Consider the following 20,099-nt stretch of genomic DNA (forward strand, 5'->3'; position numbering starts at 1 on the left):
ATCGGTTAGGCATGTTCATGGAAAGATGTCAATATATCATTACTCTTCCATTGCCAATGATCATTTGCCCATATTGTTTAACCTGTACTGTATATTTTCATCGATGTTCGATCAAGAAATTCATTCAATGACATTACTATATCGAGAAGAACAAAACAGGTTAATAGGGAATCTATGTACAAAATGATTTATTCGGAAATACCAATTTGAACATAATTTAATTTATAGGAACTTTACGATTTAATCGAGGAACTGAAGACGAAACTAAACCGAAACCAAAATTTAGTCGGTGGAAAGAGAATCGGAAATAATACAAAATAGCAAAGGAACGAGATTATCTGTTAATCCCAAGAATTAATCCTATTAGAGATCGTATGGTCGTGGGATTCCAAATCAATTTCCAAAGAAGAACATATACAATCTGATTGTTTGGTAAACAAAAGTAGGCAGTAATTTCCATGTAGCAATCATGCAAGATTCTCAACAAAGTAGTACGAGGAAATTACGTCAACTAACCATGGTTTTATGCTGAAACAGGAACTATATGGTAAAAACTGGGTAAGTAATTGAGGTGAAAAACTGCTTACTAAGAATATTTGTGCAATACCGTATGCTTGAGAATAATGACTTACTATCACCGGACGATTCCATGACTACTACCACGTACCTCATACGTTTGTTGTTTATTTCTCATGGTTCACTTCATAATGCTACAAAGAAGCACCTCGTTGTAGGATAGCCCTTTCGCACAAATAAGCCTGTTGCGAAAGTCTGGTGTCGAAGACTTTAATGAGCCAAATTTTTAAGATCCTTTTCGCCTTCGAAGGCAAAACCTCTCATTGGGTTTGACAGGGAGCGGAAAAGGTGTTAGTTGTTCAAAATCTGGAAAGTAAGTGATTGCTGAAGAACCTCCAATTCCAGATCTTGGAGTGTTGTTTTGGCAAGCAAAGAACTACAGATGTAAAAAATGATGTAGAGGTAAAAGAGCTATTTTAACTGAAAGGAAGTCCACTTTAGTAAAGCAAATCGTCCTAACATATACCATTACGGAAAATGAAATACAAATGTTATGACGTTGTAATAGATTTCGACGTTGTTGGGTAAGTAGAGATACAAAAATGAAGAAAATAAATTTATCAATGATTTATCATGTGTCACCTTTTACGATCATTTCGCACTTCTCTACCTTTTTCTTGATGCCGTTTCGCCACACATAAGCCTGTGACGAAGGTCTGGTGTCGAAGAAGTTGTTGAACAAAATTTTATTATCTTCGCCGTGGAAGGTAAAACCCCTCACTTGGTTTGACAGGAAGCGGAAAAGGTGTTAGTTGTGCAAGATCTGCAAAGAACGATGATTGCCGAAGAACCTCCTATTCTAGCTCTTGGAGTGGATTTTTGAAAGGCAAACAACTGCCAATGTCGCAAATGATATAGAGAAGAAAAAACTATTTCGAATGAAACGAAGTTGTGGTAGAGTTGTCCAATATTCTACAAGCTCGCTTCGAGGCAGGAAGGCTACTGGAATTTTTAGTTATCTCGTTCGGCTTATGGAATGTAACAGAATTACAAGGTCGTCCGAAGATAACTCCTGTAGATTGCTGATCAAGCAAAACGCAAACAAAACGTCTAGAAAAGGTAAAAGTAGATCGTAGACCGAGATATACTACTGTCAATAATATTATAGTAGAGGAGTCAGACTGACAAGGCATTCAAACTGGCTGTTATACCGCAGCAAAAAAATTGGAAGTTCTTCTTAAGGGCAACACAACACTTCCAAACATGTCCTCCCAAACATATTCTTTATTTTACCTGCACAGGAAGTTCATTTGAGTCAATTTTGTATAACTCGCTTTTTTCATATTTTTAGTGGGAAATTTAAATTGTTTTGTTTTCATTAGGCTCAAATCTTAATCACTGAATTCGCATTACAATCTTAAATCACTGAATTCGCATTACACCTTAGGTTAGGTTAGGTTGGACTAGGCTACATCCGAGATTTCAATTTGAAACCTAGGGAGGACTGAAATTTGTATGCCAGAAAAAGATTTCACATTTCATGACTCCTGACAAAGTGCAAAATTTAAGACCTTCGACTTTATCAGCCTCTAGACTGAGTCTTAGGAAGATTGAACCAAGGCAAGACGAAAAACTTGAGGATGTTGTTCTCATACATTGGGTGACATTACACATTCCAAAGTAGTATACGGCGGAAACGCAAGGATTAACAGAGTTTAGGATGTCGGATAGACACATCTAGAGAAGGAATATGATCACCTCAAACATGTTTCAGGAGCAAAATGTTATTTTTGGATGGTGACCATGTAACATGTTTGTCGCAAAAATGTTGTTTTCTCTGCAAACATAATATGCTTGCCGAAAACAGATACATAATTTCCGAGAAAATAATATGGTTGCAGCGAACATGTTACTTGGTCGCCATCCAAAAATAACATTTTGCTCTTGAAATATGTTTGAGGTGATCATATTCCTTCTCTGGGTGCAGTTAGGGCTAATTGACACAGCCATTGGTTCAAGAATTGAAGATACGATGAGTTTACGAGTAACCGTAATGGACGCATATCGACAGTTTGACCCACAAGAACACCACGAAGCATATTCATTTGAGCACATATTGATGTCAAAAAAGGTGGCAATAGATCATTTCTTCTGTGACTGCTCTTCATTCACAATAAACAGATTTCATTATTTGGAAGGAGAAATTATAATGAACCTCAACATTCTTGGCGAAAAGAACTGCATAAACAGCAAAAAAATTGGAAGTTGTCCCGCATCTCGGGATCCCCGTTTGAATTTTTCACTTCCATGCAAGTTATTTTGAGAAGGTTTTGCAAATTATGATAATTTTTAATTTTTTAATGGAAAAATATATACGCAAATATATGCCAAAAAAAAAACAAACACAAAATAAAAACATAACATAAACAATTTTTAAGAAAAATTATTAATAATAAAAATTACCGCTGGTGAGATTTGAACCAGCGTTCTTCATATTTTCATTCATAATAATAAAGAACATCTCAGGAAGTAGTTAGAATATCAATTCGTAGTGTCTGTCATATTAGGCTCGTAACACAAACATTTGAATAGACGTTTTGATACATCGTGTTCAATGGCGTTTGTGACTGAGTGTGTGAAGACGATCTGTTATGGTGCCAACATACCCCATGTTCAACCCCCGGTGGAAGCGGGGGTTGATTAATTTTTGTAAAAATTAGATAACAAGAAAATAAAAGTGTAACAAAAAATACTGATAAAAATAAAAAGTGTAATTGGGGGAAAAAATTATTTTATAGTTTTTTTTTTTAATTTCTTCATCCAAATGAACTTCCAAGGCACAACTTCTAAATCAATGCAAAAAATCCAAAAATGGAGTAATTTCGTCCTATGAAAAGCCCATGTAAAATTCATTGGAGATGATCTAAGTTTACACTACTTCCGGATCACAAATTGCGGATCTAAATTAGTTTTTTTGCTGGGATCTAGACTATGTAATTCAAATTCAAATATTCATCATAGTTAACTATCTCAGTAATGCTAGCTGAATACTTCAGTCTTGAAAATTTTCTCTAAAATTTGTATTTGATAGAATGCATATAAATTATAATCCTAATAACACAACTTATACTTATATTATATTTATTTATTTATTTATTTATTTATTTATTTATTTATTAAAATCTTTATTATAATTACAAATTATAATAAATATAACAAGTTGGCTGATAAGTCCCCGGTCTGACACATAGATGGCGTCGCTAGTATTAAATGCATATTAGTTTTATATAGTACCAACCTTCAAATGATTCGTGTCAAAATTTACGTCTGTAAGTCAATTAGTTTGTGAGATAGAGCGTCTTTTGTGAACCAACTTTTGTTATTGTGAAAAAAAATGGGAAAAAAGGAATTTCGTGTTTTGATAAAATACTGTTTTCTGAAGGGGAAAAATACGGTGGAAGCAAAAACTTGGCTTGATAATGAGTTTCCGTACTCTGCCCCAGGAAAATCAACAATAATTGATTGGTACACGCAAAGAAAAAAAAACGTTTGGAAAACGTGTACCGAAAACGTTTTTCTTTTGTTAGAGTTTTTTGAATTGCTTCGAAAAGTATACTCTTTTATCACCAAAAAAATTCGTTTGTTATAAAATATTTATTTTTTCAGTAAAAAAAGTTATTTTTGAACCAACAACACAGTCCATTTCGTTTATATCAAACACTGTTCTTTTCTAAATTTAGGTCTTTAATAAGACACATTTTACAGTTCATAGTAAAAATTTAATATCGTAGAATGTAATGTTGAAAATTTTTTCGGAATCTTCCGATCATATCTGGAATATATGTAAAAAAAAAGAAAAAAAAAACTTTGGTCGAAGCAGGGATCGAACCCACGACCCTTGGCATGCAAGTCAGACGTAGCAACCACTGCTCCACGGTGCCCAACTAAATGTATTTTTCTGTTAAATAAACTTTGTTTAATCGGCTCGTGGGCGCCGCAAGCTATGCTATATAAATATAACTTAGTTATATGGGTAATTGTCTATTGATGGCAATAACGGCTACATGGCTCAGTGGATAGTGTGTTGGCTTACAAATTGCATGGTCCGCGGTTCGATTCTCCGTCCAGGCGAAAGGTAAAAAAAAATTAAAAATTTATAAAATCGTATAATTTCTTCTACATTGTTTGTGTTACAGAAAAAGGTGCTAAGAACTAAAAAACTTCGTGGAAGTGGGAAAGATGTGAGGGAAAATGCAATTAGCCAGAAAAATATTTTTTTGAGTTAGCCTTTATGAAATTGTTTTTACATCCTGGAAAAGAATAAACGTTTATCACAAAAAAAATATACTTTTCTTCCAAATACACTTCCTTTCAACGAAAAGCAAATGAAAAACGAACTTTGTTTGTCTAAAATTTCGTTTGGGAGGAAAGAAGTATTTTTTTGCGTGTATGCAAAATTCAAGCGTGGTGAAATGAGCACGGAGGACGGTGAACGCAGTGGACGCCCGAAAGAGGTGGTTACCGACGAAAACATCAAAAAATCCACAAAATGATTTTGAATGACCGTAAAATGAAGTTGATTGAGATAGCAGAGGCCTTAAAGATATCAAAGGAACGTGTTGGTCATATCATTCATTAATATTTGGATATGCGGAAGGTCTGTGCAAAATGGGTGCCGCGCGAGCTCACATTTGACCAAAACCAACAACGTGTTGATGATTCTGAGCGGTGTTTGCAGCTGTCAACTCGTATTACACCCGAGTTTTTCCGTCGATATGTGACAATGGATGAAACATGGCTTCATCACTACACTCCTGAATCCAATCGACAGTCGGCTGAGTGGACAGCGACCGGTGAACAGTCTCCGAAGCGTGGAAAGACTCAAAAGTCTGCTGGCAAAGTAATGGCCTCTGTTTTTTTGGGATGCGCATCAATTATCTTGAGAAGGGAAAAACCATCAACAGTGACTATTATATGGAGTTATTGGAGCGTTTGAAGGTCGAAATCGCAGCAAAACGGCCCCATATAAAGAAGAAGACAAAAGTTTTGTTCCACCAAGACAACGCACCGTGCCACAAGTCATTGAGAACGATGGCAAAAATTCTTAAATTGGGCTTCGAATTGCTTCCCCACCCACCGTATTCTCCGGATCTGGCCCCCTTGTTGTCAAAAGGATGCTCGCAGGGAAAAAATTTGGCTACAATGAAGAGGTAATCGCCGAAACTGAGACCTATTTTGAGGCAAAACCGAAGGAGTACTACCCAAATGGTATCAAAAAATTGGAAGGTCGTTATAATCGTTGTATCGCTCTTGAAGGGAACTATGTTGAATAATAAAAACGAATTTTGACAAAAAAAAATGTGTATTTCTTTGTTAGACCGGGGACTTATCAGCCAACCTGTTATAACAAAAAAGCAATTAGCAACTTAGGCTATCGGCTTAAATGATATTTACTAGAATTAATTAAAGTCCGAAAAGGAAAAAAAAATCCGGAATACAAAATAACTTAGCTCTTACTCAATACAGCTATTGTTATATTATATTTTAATATTATTTAATAGAAAATATTATATTAACATATCAAATATTATGTTGTAATTTTTGTATGCAAAAAACAAGCACACTAAAGAATCCATGATTCATTCACATCATCACAATACCATGGTAATGATGATGACACAGACATCTGTAAACCGGTGAACAGTTTACCAGCCGACAATAAGCCCGCCACTAGCAACAGTTTCACATACAATTAATTTGCGTTTTCGCCCCTCCATATTATACCACATACCACTAAGACGTAAGTTGCCATTGTCGTTGTTACCGTCTCCGTCATCAGCGATCTTCTCCACCTATTCGCGCCACTCCGAGAAAATTCCCATCAAGTTGTCATAGATTTCCTGACACATGTCCAATCTGGTTTTACATAAAATCAAGGGAGAGAATCAAGAAAACCAAAAATTGCATGTCATGATTTAAGACGCCATATTTTTCAAAGAGGGAAGTCTGAATTCAATAGTCTAGGAACGAAAAGGCGTTTATATGTTGGCAAAGACATTGTTTTGGAAATCACCGTGAAGCAATGGTTAGAGTACCCATGTTGCAGAGAAAGTGTCATAGGGTCAATCCCGCACACCCAAAAGTTATCAGTGGTGGTTTATCTCTCCTCCGTAATACTGGAAACCAAATTCGTTCGACCTGCATCAATAGCACACACAAAAAATTTTTTTTCTGATTCAATCACGAAATTAATTGATCCAATTAATTTTTAATTGAAATGTCTTCAATCACAGAAATGATAGTATCAACTAAAAAATTAATTGAAGGTCAATTAAAAAGTTAATTGATCCAATTAAAAAATTAATTGATACTATTATTTTTGTGATTGATTTTTGTTTTAATTAAAAAAAATGTTGAATCAATTAAATTTTTAATTGAATATTTTTTAAAACTCAATTAAAATTTTAATTGGAAATATTTTCGTGAAATTTTTTTGTGTGCACCTACTTGTACAAACCTATTTTAAAGAAGACACATCTTTAGCTGGGAATCAATATCAAAATCCTTAATGAAAATTTATAAGTTTTAGCTCAAAGTTATTTTTTTCCAAATTGTTCATACTAACCCTCGAAACAATTCATTTTACTAACAATGCTAATGACAATGTTAGTGAACTCCTTAGCCACAGAAAAAATAATTGCCATTAAATTCTTTTGATACATTTTGATGCATTAACAATATAATGACAATACTATACTAAACAACAATAACAATAATGTGAACATTTATAACAACTACAACAATTATGTATTCAAAATTAATCAGACATGACTAATATGGTGGTCACATGAAACATTGTTTTTTTTTTTTTGCAAACGATTTTTATTTCTATATGAAAATCAAATAGTGTAACGATCTTGGTATAGAATTGTTTGCTATTGTAGGTGTGTGGTACTTAATAATGTAGGAAATTGATTTAGTTTGGAAGAGGGAAAATATTCTCACAGGAATAATTGCAAAGTGGAGAGTTAAGAAATTGGATATGCTTTGTAAATAGAATTAGAAGGACTGATGCATGAGAATTTTCGCACGCTAAAAAAATTGTTACGTGATTATAAAGATTACGCAACCTAAATTTGAAGATGCGCAATTTACAAAATATTAAGGACAACTTTTGTCACTAAAAACAGGCAAGAGGTTTTGGACATCACCTTGGCCTCGCAAGAATTGAATGAAATGATATCTGAGTGGCAGGTTTTAAGTGAACACAGCTTCTCAGATCATCGCTACATCAGTTTCAAATTTGATGTTCATATCACCAAGATCATATTTCCGCCAAATGTTAGGAAAGCTGACTGGAATAGGTATAGGGAATCGTTCAATATGATGATACCGGAAATAACAGAGACAATTATGAGAAATGTGCAAGATATCGAACACGCAGTGGAGCGGATTACTAAGGCCTTCAACATCTCACTGAAAGCTGCATGCCCTAGAGGAAAGCCAAGGGGGAAACATCGACCACCATGGTGGTCTACGGAATTAAGTAATATGAGGAAATCCTGCAGGAAGCTCTTTAACAAGGCAAAGTCCACCAGAGCCCCTGAGGACTGGGACGCTTACAAGAAGAATCTGAGAGGATACAAGCGAGAACTGAGAAAGGCTCAGCATAACTCTTGGAATGCTTACTGCAGCAGTATTGAGAATACGTCCGAGGCTTCCAGACTACGGAAGGTTCTAGCATCCACCAACTCCGCTCCAGGTTTCATTAAAACATCGGAGGGCAATTGGACAACGTCCAGTGAGGAGACGCTGGAGGTACTATTGGACACACCATTTCCTGGAAATCAGACGGTTGAACCATGTACTGGCGGTGCCACAGTTGCTCAGCGGTTGTTTCCTGTCGAGGAAATTGTATCGGAAACTAGAATAAGATGGGCGCTAAATAGCTTTGGACCATTCAAATCCCCTGGACCTGATGGAATTACTCCGGCGGAGTTACAAGCTGTAACTGACAAAATTATCCCCTGGTTGTCGGTGATATATAAAGGATGTATCAACTTATCATATATCCCAGGAAAGTGGAGGGAAACAAAGGTCGTTTTTATACCTAAAGCGGGAAAAGCCTCTCACTCGAGGGCGAAGGATTTCCGACCAATCAAGCTTATCCTCATTCCTACTTAAGACTCTGGAGAGGATGATAGACATTTATCTTAGAACTAGCATCGATTCAAGTTTGTTCTCGAAACGACAGCATGCATACTCGAAGGGCAGGTCTACTGAGACCGCACTACATGAACTAGTCAGCTTTATTGAAAGCTCACTATCTGTCAAAGAATACACAATAGTGGCGTTTCTAGACATCGAAGGGGCGTTCAATAATGTCCATCCGAGCTCGATATTAAATGGACTGACAACTCTGAATGTTGATCCATGTATACTCAGGCTGTTAGACGAACTGCTAATGAAGAGACGTATTTCAGCCACACTAGGACAAGCAAACATACAAAAGTATGTGAACAGAGGCACTCCCCAAGGAGGAGTTCTATCACCTCTTCTTTGGAATGTTGCTATAAATAGCCTTCTTGTTACTCTAGAAAAAGTGGTGGCATACGCAGATGATGTAGCTCTGGCAGTCAGGGGAAAATTCCCATCCACAATCAGAGATATTATTCAGAGGGCCCTCCGGATGACTGAACAATGGGCGAAAGACAATGGTCTTGGGATAAATCCTGCAAAGACAGAATTAGTCATGTACTGCAAAGATCGCAAAACTCCCACGGTTAGGCCTATTTCCTTAGGGGGTATTGAAATTCCCTTTGGTGATTGTGCAAAATACCTTGGCGTTATTTTGGACAGGAAGCTGAACTTTAAGCTTAATATTGAAGAAAGGGCGAGGAAGGCAACTGTAGCTTTGTACTCGTGCAAAAAGGCAATAGGAAAAAAATGGGGACTAAAACCAAAAATTGTGCATTGGCTATACACGGCAGTGGTAAGACCTATAATGCTATATGGTGTTGTAGTCTGGTGGCCGGCACTTCAGAAACCGACTGGTTTAGATAAAGTTCAGCGTATGGCGTGTTTGTGTATTTCAGGCGCATTCAGCAAGACAGGAACAAATTCCCTTAATGTCATGATGCATCTATTGCCTTTAGACATTTTGGCCAAACAGTCAGCTGCAACAACGGCTGTGCGGTTGCGCGAACTATCGCTGTGGTCGGAAAATGGTTACGGTCACAGTTCTGTCCTCAAAATAATGTCAGATGTGCCTAACGTAGTGGATTACACTTTGGCGAGTCCACTTTTCGACAAAAAGTTTGAGACTCTAATCCCCAACAGTGAGGCGTGGTGCACACAGACCCCGGGGACTAAAGAATATATAGATTTCTACACTGATGGCTCCAAATTGGATGGACGGGTGGGTTTCAGAGTGTATTCTAGTGATCTGGAACTTCAAATAGAGAAAAGATTACCTAATCACTGTAGTGTTTTTCAGGCTGAAATATTAGCAATAAGAGAGGTGGCGAATTGGCTGAGAAGTAATGTTCCAAAAAATGTGGGCATTAATATATACTCAGATAGTCAACCTGCAATAAAATCCTAGGACTCTGTGTTCCTCAACTCGAAAACGGCCATCGATTGCCGCAAATCTCTCAATGAGATGGCTGAGCAGTACAATATTCACCTAATATGGGTGCCTGGCCATAGGAACATACCAGGGGAACTAGAATTTGTTGGTATGCCCCTAGCTACCAGCAAGCTCATGCTGCGTGAGAAGGCTGTTACGATGGCAAATGTTCGATGGGAGAATTGCAAGGGTTGTAACGACACCAAGCAAATATGGCCCCATTTCAACTTAAACCGCACACTAGATATGCTAATGTTCTCGAGACGTCAGGTATCACTCCTGATATCTGCTATAACGGGTCGCTGCCTGATAGGAGATTTTGCAAAAACTATTGGCGCGAAGTATAATGACTATTGTATGAGCTGTCATGATGCGGAGGAAAAAGAATCAATTAAACACCTCTTGTGTGAGTGTCCTGCATTTTGTGTAAAGCGCAAGCAACTTTTAGGAGCATATAGCTTCAGATTACTGGCGGATCTGGAAAACGTTAACTTAAGCAGTCTGCTAATATTTTTGGAACAATCTGTGTACAATTTCCTAGCAGGCTTTTCTGCAATGGACTGTAGTTGTATTTCAGTTAAAAGGCTCCAGGAAATGTAAGTCAGTAAAGAGAAAAACAAGAACAAAAACGCAAGATTTAAACAGTTTGTGAGACGAGTTTATTGGGAGGGTTGCAGCTTACCAAGCTCGATGTCGCAGCACAAGTAATTTTACAATATACAGCGGACAACAGTCAGACATATTAATAAATTCAATTATAAATTCAGCAATTCATTTAATAAATAGAAAGGGACACAAATATCTCTAGGATGTAATTTGAGTGAAAGCTTTCTCTTCGTAAATCTAGGGTTGCCGCTTTTTACTACTACTATTTATCTTATATCTAAAATAGACTTTAATTCAATAATAATTCAAGTAATCAATTCAAGGGAAAAATTCATTTTTAATAATAGTAAACAATAAAACAAAATCAATCTGTTGTTGAAGTGGCTTCAACATGCCGACCGCCTTGCAGGAATGCAATTTTAGTACTGACATGCTCCTGAGATAGCCCACCCGAAAACCGTACTTTGGGCAATTGGCATATTGGACGAGGTCTGGATCAATCCTGCACGCAAAATTTTTGGTAACTGATCATTGGCAACCAGGATCTCAATGTTTGTAGGCTGGAGAAAGTTAGGGTCTGCTAAATCGGTGATATGATCGTAAATGCTTTTCAATTTCGGTTCCTTGGTCGTGATAGGCAATGTGGTATGGAAGCTACGCTGTACTACGCCCGTAATTTGAATTTTCACTAATGGATCGTGGTAGGATTCCAAGTTGACGATGCAGTAGTTGAGGTTATCACGCTTGGTGGTGCGAAGATGCAATCGGTCAACCAATGATTGTAGAATGATAGTTTCCGCTTGACCAGAGCTAAGCAGCATTCTTGCCTTTGCAGGGCCATTAGACGTGACCACTCGTGCTAACGCAGTTGGCAAGAAAACGTGAGTTCGGGAGCGGTGACTCAACCTCTCATTGAAGTGAGAGCGAGATCGGCTGGACGGTCTCTCTCTCCGTTTCACAGGCCCATCTTTGTGGCGATTATCAGCTGAGGTCCGCTTACGAAGTCCACTGCTGTGTTTCTGACGTGATGAAGGTTTACTGTCGACATGAACCAAGGTGTTATGATTGTTTTGGCATACAAGACACCTGCTCCTAGAAGGACACCATTCACGCGTGTGCCCCGTGCACAAGCAATTGTAGCAAAAACCCTTCTCCCTTATTATCACTCGTCTCTCTGATACGGGCATGCCTAGGAACTTGGAACAGTATTTCAAAAAGTGTCTTTCCTGACAGACACGGCATTTGGGCGAACTGGATGTTTGGCTGAAAACGTAAGATTTATTGAGTGTGTGAACGGGTTACGCTATATACTAAGCAGTAGGAAGGATGCATAATTTGACAAGTGGGCGAATTATATTACCGGTTTGAGTGCGGATTTCCGCAACTCGGACATTAGAATCTTTCCCAGTAAAAACCCTAATGACTCTACCTAGACACCACTCGGTGGGTGGTAAGTTGTCCTCTTTTATAATCACAAAGTCATTTTCCTTTAAATTCCGTTGTGAACTTTTCCATTTGTACCTTCGTTGCAATTCCGTCACATATTCAGTTTTCCAGCGTTTTGAAAACAGTATTTGGAGATTCTTTAATCTCTTCCAGCGATTTAATAGCGACAGATCGCTAGAATATTCCTCAGGAATAGCGAGCAATGGCGCTCCTCTAAGTAAGTGGCCTGGAGTCAAAGGGATCAGATCGGTTGGATCCTCACTAATGGGAGACAGAGGACGAGAGTTCAGTACACTCTCTATTCGTACTAAGAGGGTAGAGAATTCTTCGTATGTGAATTTCATTCCAGATGCGATCTTTTTCAAGTGACTCTTCATACTCTTAACAGCCGCTTCCCACAATCCACCCATGTGCGGGGCGTGAGGAGGAATGAAGTGCCACGAAAGTTCATGAATGGCATATTTCTCTGCTACCGATTTCTCAGCCGCTTTCAGAAAATTTCTATATTCCTGACGCAAAGTTCTACTAGCTCCTACAAAATTAGTTCCATTATCTGAAAAAACTGCTTTTGGAAAACCCCGTCGTCCTACAAATCGACTAAAAGTAGCAAGGAATGCCTCAGATGACAGATCTGAACAAACTTCTAAATGAACCGCTCTGGTAGACAGACAAACAAAGATTGCGGCATATCCTTTCTGCAGCCTTGCGTTGCGAAGCCTTGAAGTTTTTATCTCAAATGGCCCGGCAAAGTCTACACCAGTGTTAGTAAAGGGCAATGAAAATGTGCTTCTTTCAGGGGGTAGCGCAGCCATGATTTGATTTCGAGAGCGATGCTTGTAAATGACACATGTTCTACAATTACGAACACAATGACGAATAGCGCTCCTCAAACGAACAATATAAAACTCCTGCCTGATTGCGCGCAGCATGATCTGATGTTCAGCATGTAATAAAATTCTATGTGTGAATTCAATAAACAGCTTGCAGTATCTGGACTTTTCCGGCAGAATAATTGGAAATTTCTCGTTGTAACTCAGGTCAGAATTGGCCAATCGGCCGTTTACCCGAAGAAGCTTATTTTCATCAAGAACAGGATTCAATGGAAGAAGTCGACTTTTCGAATGTATTGGTTGACCAGAGATCAGAGCGTTATATTCCTGAGGGAAGTGAGAAACTTGGGCCAGATGTATCAGCTTAAACTTTACAGAGAGAATTTCCTCAGCAGTTATAAATGGATTTTTCATTTCAGCCGTAGACTTCTGTCGACACTTTCTAACAAATCTAAACATATAACACAAAACTCGCAGCGCTCTATCGAAAGATGAAAATCTATCTAGTATTTCTTCATGTTGTACTTGAGTTTGAAAAACTACGACTTTCCTTTCCAGAGTGGGTTCTTTATATGAACTTTGTTCGGGCCATTGGTCCGGGGACTTCAGTAGCCATTGTGGTCCATGCCACCATAAATGATTAGTGTTCAGTTCTGCGGCCGTACAACCGCGAGTTCCTATATCAGCTGGATTTTCAGAAGTGGGAACATGTCGCCAAGTCGCGTTTCCCCCAGTATTATCCAATATTTCTGACACTTTATTTGCGACGAAAGTTTTCCAGTGATATGGAGGTTTTTCTAGCCAGGCCAATGTAATGGTAGAATCAGACCATAAATATATATCAGACACAGGCAAATCTAAATTTTGGCAAACAGTCTTCAAAAGTTTTGATAATAGTGTAGCTCCACATAGCTCCAGTCTAGGTAGGCTTACAGTTTTCAGAGGGGCTACCTTGCTTTTCGAGGCTAGTAGAAAAGACGATCTTGTATTATCAAGAGAAGTAGTTAGAACGTATACACATGCACAGTACGCTTTTTCAGAAGCGTCACAAAATCCATGGATCTGCAATTTGGTCTCTGGTGAGTATCGAATCCAACGAGGTACTCTAAGGGTTTCAATTTCAGAAAAGTTCGATACAAAAATATTCCACTTGTCTAGGGATTGCGGTTTAACCTCTTCGTCCCATTCAGTACCGTCGATCCAGAGTTGTTGCATTAGAATTTTTGCTAGAACTATGATTGGAGCTAGCCAACCTGCTGGATCAAAAAGTTTTGCCACAAAAGACAGAATTTTACGCTTAGTGATGGGAGCATTAGGAACAGAAAAGTTTGCAATTTTGTAGAAAAATTGGTCGGTCATAGCATTCCAACGAATGCCTAGCGTCTTCGTGTCGCTAGTTTCCTCAAATTTTAAAAAATCTTCCCTCAGGAGATCCTCCGGGGGCAAATGTTCCAGAATTTGTGGATGGTTAGCTGTTAATTTTTTCAAGGGAAATCCAGCTGTTTTTAACAAATCAATAAGTTCTAGGATATATGACTGAGCTTCTTTTACAGTGTGACCCCCAGAAAGAATATCATCAACATAAACTTGTTTTTCTAGAATTGCTGCAGCAGTTGGGTGGGAACATTTTCCATCCACAGCAAGTTGCAGTAATGTTCTAATTGCCAAGTAGGGTGCACAATTTACCCCAAATGTCACAGTCTTCAAACAGTAATCTTGAATTCCTCCTTTAGAAGAATTACGAAACAATATCTTTTGATAGGGTCTATCATCAACATGCACATGAATTTGGCGATACATTTTCTCAATATCTCCATTGAAAACATATTTGTAAAATCGCCAGCGAAGAATTACATTCATCAAGTCGTTTTGAAGAGCTGGGCCGGTATGTAGAATATCATTCAAAGAAATACCAGTTGACGTTTTCTTTGAAGCATTAAACACTACTCTGAGTTTGGTGGACGCGCTTTCCAGTCTTAGAACTGCATGATGTGGCAAGTAATATGAACTATAACAATTATTAGAATAAATCTCCATCGGCGAAGAAGATTCCATATGGTTCAGCTTCAAGTATTCCGAGAGAACTTTTGTGTACTCTGCAGCCAATTCCGGCGATTTTTCCAGTGTTTTCTCCATCCTCATAAATTGCCCCAAAGCGGCACGTCTCGAAGATCCAAGTGACGCATCAGACGGAAGATCATTACGAAACGGCAGCCGAACCACGTATCTACCATTTTCCATACGAAAAGTAGTATCACGATAAAACTGTTCGCACCAAGCGTCGCTATCAGAGGTAGATTTTTCAGTTGGAACTTCCTCTAATTCCCAGAATTTCCTTAGATCATCATTTAACGAATCAGCTGATATTACCCAGGAAGCAAATGTCGTCACTGATCTAGGTCTTGGTGGTCCACTAATCACCCACCCGAATTCCGTTTCCTGTGCCAAAAAACTACCAGACAAATTCCTTTCAACACCGTTTCTGATAATCGAGGGTAAAACATCACTTCCCAAAAGCATGTCAATTTGTCCAGGTCTGAAAAATTTAGGGTCAGCCAAATCCAGACGATCTAAATCTGACCAATCCGAAATCCGCGTAAGAACCCCTGGCATCAAATGTTTCAAATTAGAAATGACGATAGCCGACATTTGTAATTTGAAGTTAGAATTGCGAGACCTTAAAGTAACAAGACACATCCTAGATGAGTTTTCCAATATGGTTCCTCCCAGCCCTGAAATCCTTGTGAATGATTTCCTCGTTGGTATGGTCAACTCATTAACAATCCTACTAGATATAAAAGATTCCTGAGAGCCCTGATCTATGAATACGCGAATGGGAAATGCAGTTCCCATGTGTTCCAACTCCACCACAGCGGTAGGCAATATTGTCCTTTCTCCTGAACTAGCAAAGTGTGATTGCACATTGTATTCGGCGGCATAAGCGGCATCTGAAGTCGATGGTTGTTCATCTGATTGCGCATTTATATGAAATGATCTTGCCTGCTGCTGAAGAGGCCTCTGACTAGTAGGATTTGATTGGTTCATGGGTATTTGACTCTCGTTTTCTGTTCCACCAGAATTAGGATGCATTACAGTGTGATGTTTTTCCTGGCAGTGTTGACATAACTTCTCGCTCTGGCAGTTTGGTACTGAGTGACCATACGAGAGACAATTTTCACAAATTTTATTCGACGACACAAATTTTTTCTTTTTACCAAATGACCACGATTTAAACTTTGCACAGGATCGTAACGCGTGATTCAGTTTACAAACTTTGCAGGGGCGAAAATTTCCATCAGATTTTGTATAAAAATTTTGGGATTTGTTACCAGATTGAGGGGGATTGGAAGGTTTTCGCATATCAGAAATAGATTCGATCATGTTCAGCCTTTTAGAAATGAAATCATCCAACTGAGACCAAGCTGGCATTTCTTTGTGGTCCGTGATCGAATTCTCCCATGCAGTCAATGTCTCATCGGGTAACTTTGAAGATACCCAATAGACCAGAAGCGGATCCCAAGATACAACAGAAATATTATATGTTTTTAAAACAGAAAGACAATTGTTTATGGTGTATTGCAAGTTCCTTAAACCTTTTTCCCTTTCAGAGTTAACCGTCTCCAGCTCGAATATTCTCCGCAGTTGATGATTTATTAGAATTCGTTTATTTTCATAACGTTGCCTTAACGCGTCCCACGCTATACAAAAGTTGCTATCAGTAAGTGCGAACTGCTTTACGATCTGGTTCGCCTCACCGCGAGTTTTCGCTCGTAAATGGAACAGTTTCTGCGCTGGGGACAGTTTGGGATGGTTTATGTATATTGCGGTGAACATGTCCCTAAAACTAGGCCATTTATCATAACCGCCATTAAAAAGCTCCGTATCACACGGTGGAACTTTAAGAGAAAATCCCGACTGTTCAAGTTCTCTGACGCCAGATGTTGGATGCGCTGATTGTTGTTCCGATCTCTCCATATTCCTTTTTTCAATCTCTATCAGTTCTAGCATAGATGATTTGCACTGTTTATAAGACTTGCATGATTCCGAGAATTTCGCATGAATTGACTCTCTTTCCTCCTTAGAGTATTCGACTGTCTCGTCAGTCATAGCAGTTTCATAAACCTGCGTTAGTGTGCGCCAACGACGCTCCAAGTCCTCCATATCGACTTGTAAAGTTGACAATTTATGCTCCGAGATATCGATGGCAGCAAAGTTTGCACAGTAGGTGACCAGTTGGTCAGAAAAGAAGATAAATTTCCGAGGGGCCATTTTATTGCCAAGTAAAATCGAATCCCGAAACGAGAAAGCAAAAACTCAAAAAAGTCCGTAAAACACACTTGATAAACCAAAACAAGTCACAGAAAAATCGAACGTAAGCAAATTTAAACCATTCATTCAATCCTCGCGTCGTGGACTGCGCACCACCAATATAAATGTAACAGCAGGGGGACGGGTACTAACAATACTTCTTATAATTTCAACACACTTTCAGAAGATATTGAAAATGTACAAATCTTGTACTGAGTCCAATGCTTTTTATTTTGTCAGTAACCATTAATATATTCAAATCCCCACCAAACAGTGCGAAATCACAGAAAAAGTACTTAACACAGCAATTGTAAAATATATCCTCCAACTCAAAATTTAGAAGCAACAAGATTACATATTCCAGTATTCGAACCGACCATAATAAATTCTTAGAATCACAAGGCAATGTTATCATTCATAAAGTAAAGCAAAAAGTGCACCTTAAACCTCAAAACAAAAGAATTAGCCGTTTAGCTAAACAAGGAATTGCTTCTCGCAACCGAATCAACAAGAATGTTTGTGTATACTGCGTGACAGGTAACGACAGGTTGCCAGAAGCAAATTTGACTTGTTTCCAATAGGAGGTTTATTGCTAGAGGGTTATCTAATTTATATTCCCAATTAGGGATACCACATTCCAAATCCTATAAAATCAATTTCATTACCATTCAATAGAAAATCAACAAAAAAAATCGTATAAATCAGCTAAGGATATACTTCCGAGTACTTCCTTAATTCAAAGAAAAAAACTAAACCAAAGATTCAAAATGCCCAAAATAAGTACTAGCTTATCCATAAACTTCCTCCTTCCTCTATCAAATATTCAATATACCAGTCAATTCCAAAAATTATCTCCCTCATGGAAAATTAACCCTAAATGAAATTCACCTCACTTTCAAAATATACGAATTTAAAGGAGGGCCGCAATTCTCAACGATTCAATTAAAATTTCATTATTCTGAAGAAATCTGCACCTAATATCGAGTAAATTGGGTGTCTTAAAAGTCAGTTCAATTATCCTTCGTATCAATTCAATATATCTCTTCATGCAGGATACACACTTTATTCTTGCCAAACAAGAAATTGACAAGTTCCTCTTGTTGCACATCAACACTGCATCAAATATTCACAGACAGATCCGACTTCTTTTGCAACCGTCCAATAGGTCATCAATAACAGTATCCAATAAAAATATACATAAATGTTTCCAAGAAACTTCAATAATCAAATAAAAATATATGCATATAGTTTCCGAGAAACTTCAATAATCCAATAAAAATATATGTATAAATGTTCCCGAGAAAGTTTCCCACAAGGGAACACTAACGCCGTCACGAGTAACGTAAATAAAGATATGCCTTAAAAATCGCAAACATAAATTGTCAAAAAGTCTCCTTTTGACATCAGATATCCTCTCCCATCCAAATGAAATTTCCTCCCAACTATTCCAATGTACAAATGTCCAGAAACTGGTATTCTGGTAAATATATTTGTTCAGAAAAATCGACAACAATATTTGTCTAGGTACTGTAATTCTCCGGCAGGAAAATATTTTCCCAATTCATAAGTTATAAATATTCATAAATATGCTCCTTGAGAAAATAAAAATTACCGTTGATAATTGCTTATCTCATATTCATACATTTCTTAGTACATAGCAAATTTCCTCAGAATGTAATCGTGAAAATAATTATACCAAAATATATTTTGCCAAAACCAACTTTTTGACGATTTGTTCCCAATTCGCCCACACCACATAACTCCTTGAATTAGTCAAATCCTTTACTAAATTTTCCAAAAGTAAATAGTCTTGGTTGGTTTTGGTATAAGGTTTTATAAATGTTTTCCTTGAATGTGTCAAAAAAAAATGGCTTAAAATCCAATTTGCTTACGAAAATTTTCATAAATATGCTTCTGCAGTTTGCTATATGTTTGCTGAGCACTCATCAACTCAAACAAGAAAAAATAAAATTTTGATTTTGCCACTTTTTCCAAATTGGCGTTTTCTTTCTGTTTTGAAACAATCACACGGCAACACTACTCATCAAATGTACATGCACTCACCCATTCTATGTACTTCATGCATTTACACTCATCTACCTCGCCTCACTTCATCCACCGTCTTGTCCGTGCGCAGCGCCGTTAGCCCGAGAACTGGACACCAATCTTCATTTATATTTCCAATTCAAACCCAAATATCATTCATCCACTGCTTGCTAACCAAAGGCTTTGATGAACGACACTACAAACACCACCTTCTCGTCACTCTTCTTTTGTATAACGTTTCAATTAAAATGAGGAGCCCGGCTTCTTTCGCAATCACTTACTCTCTTTCTGTTATGCGTTGCATCTATTTACTAGCAAATGATGTGTGTGTGCTTTTGCAGATTACAAAACCAAAATAGGTGATGCCGTACTGTCACGTAAAATTTGTCGTATTTAACAATATTTTGGGAATGGTGTTTAAAATCCAAACTTCTGTGTAGTTTTGCCAAGTGAGCTTTCCGAACACTAGATACATATATATGGATTGCTTGATCACCAAACAACCAATTCTTATATTTACAATGACAATTCTATATCCTGCATACGTATCCCAAATTTGCGAATATCATATGGCAACGACACAAAGAAAACCAGTGACAGTATTTATTTGAACTGCGCCATGTGCAGTCCCCTTATTCGCTCTTATCTAATATATATGTCGTTTCTTAAGAGACAGACTGTGCCACCGGCTATTAAGTTCGCTGCTATTCCCTTAGAAT

The 20,099-nt window shown here is 37.9% G+C and overlaps 1 protein-coding gene across 1 annotated transcript; it reads right to left on the reverse strand.

Annotated features, from left to right (window-relative positions):
* Positions 1-1,445: 1,445 nt before the first annotated feature.
* LOC142222304 (uncharacterized) lies at positions 1,446-17,295 on the reverse strand. The gene is made up of 4 exons (XM_075292357.1): positions 16,356-17,295; positions 12,062-16,175; positions 11,201-12,013; positions 1,446-1,626 (listed from the first exon to the last, which is right to left on the reverse strand). Exons 1-4 carry the CDS (start codon positions 17,293-17,295, stop codon positions 1,446-1,448), a joined length of 6,048 nt encoding a protein of 2,015 aa, XP_075148472.1.
* Positions 17,296-20,099: the final 2,804 nt, after the last annotated feature.

The sequence above is a fragment of the Haematobia irritans genome, chromosome 1 (genome assembly GCF_050003625.1).
Source record: "Haematobia irritans isolate KBUSLIRL chromosome 1, ASM5000362v1, whole genome shotgun sequence".
Taxonomy (NCBI): Eukaryota; Metazoa; Arthropoda; class Insecta; order Diptera; family Muscidae; genus Haematobia; species Haematobia irritans.

Coding starts and splice junctions, on each gene's coding strand:
- LOC142222304 (XM_075292357.1), bottom strand. CDS start 17,295: ATGGCCCCTCGGAAATTTATCTTCTTTTCTGACCAACTGGTCACCTAC. Junction 16,176..16,355: donor TTCCAATCCCCCTCAATCTG/GTAACAAATCCC, acceptor ATGGTCACTCAG/TACCAAACTGCCAGAGCGAG. Junction 12,014..12,061: donor TGCATCCTTCCTACTGCTTA/GTATATAGCGTA, acceptor TTACGTTTTCAG/CCAAACATCCAGTTCGCCCA.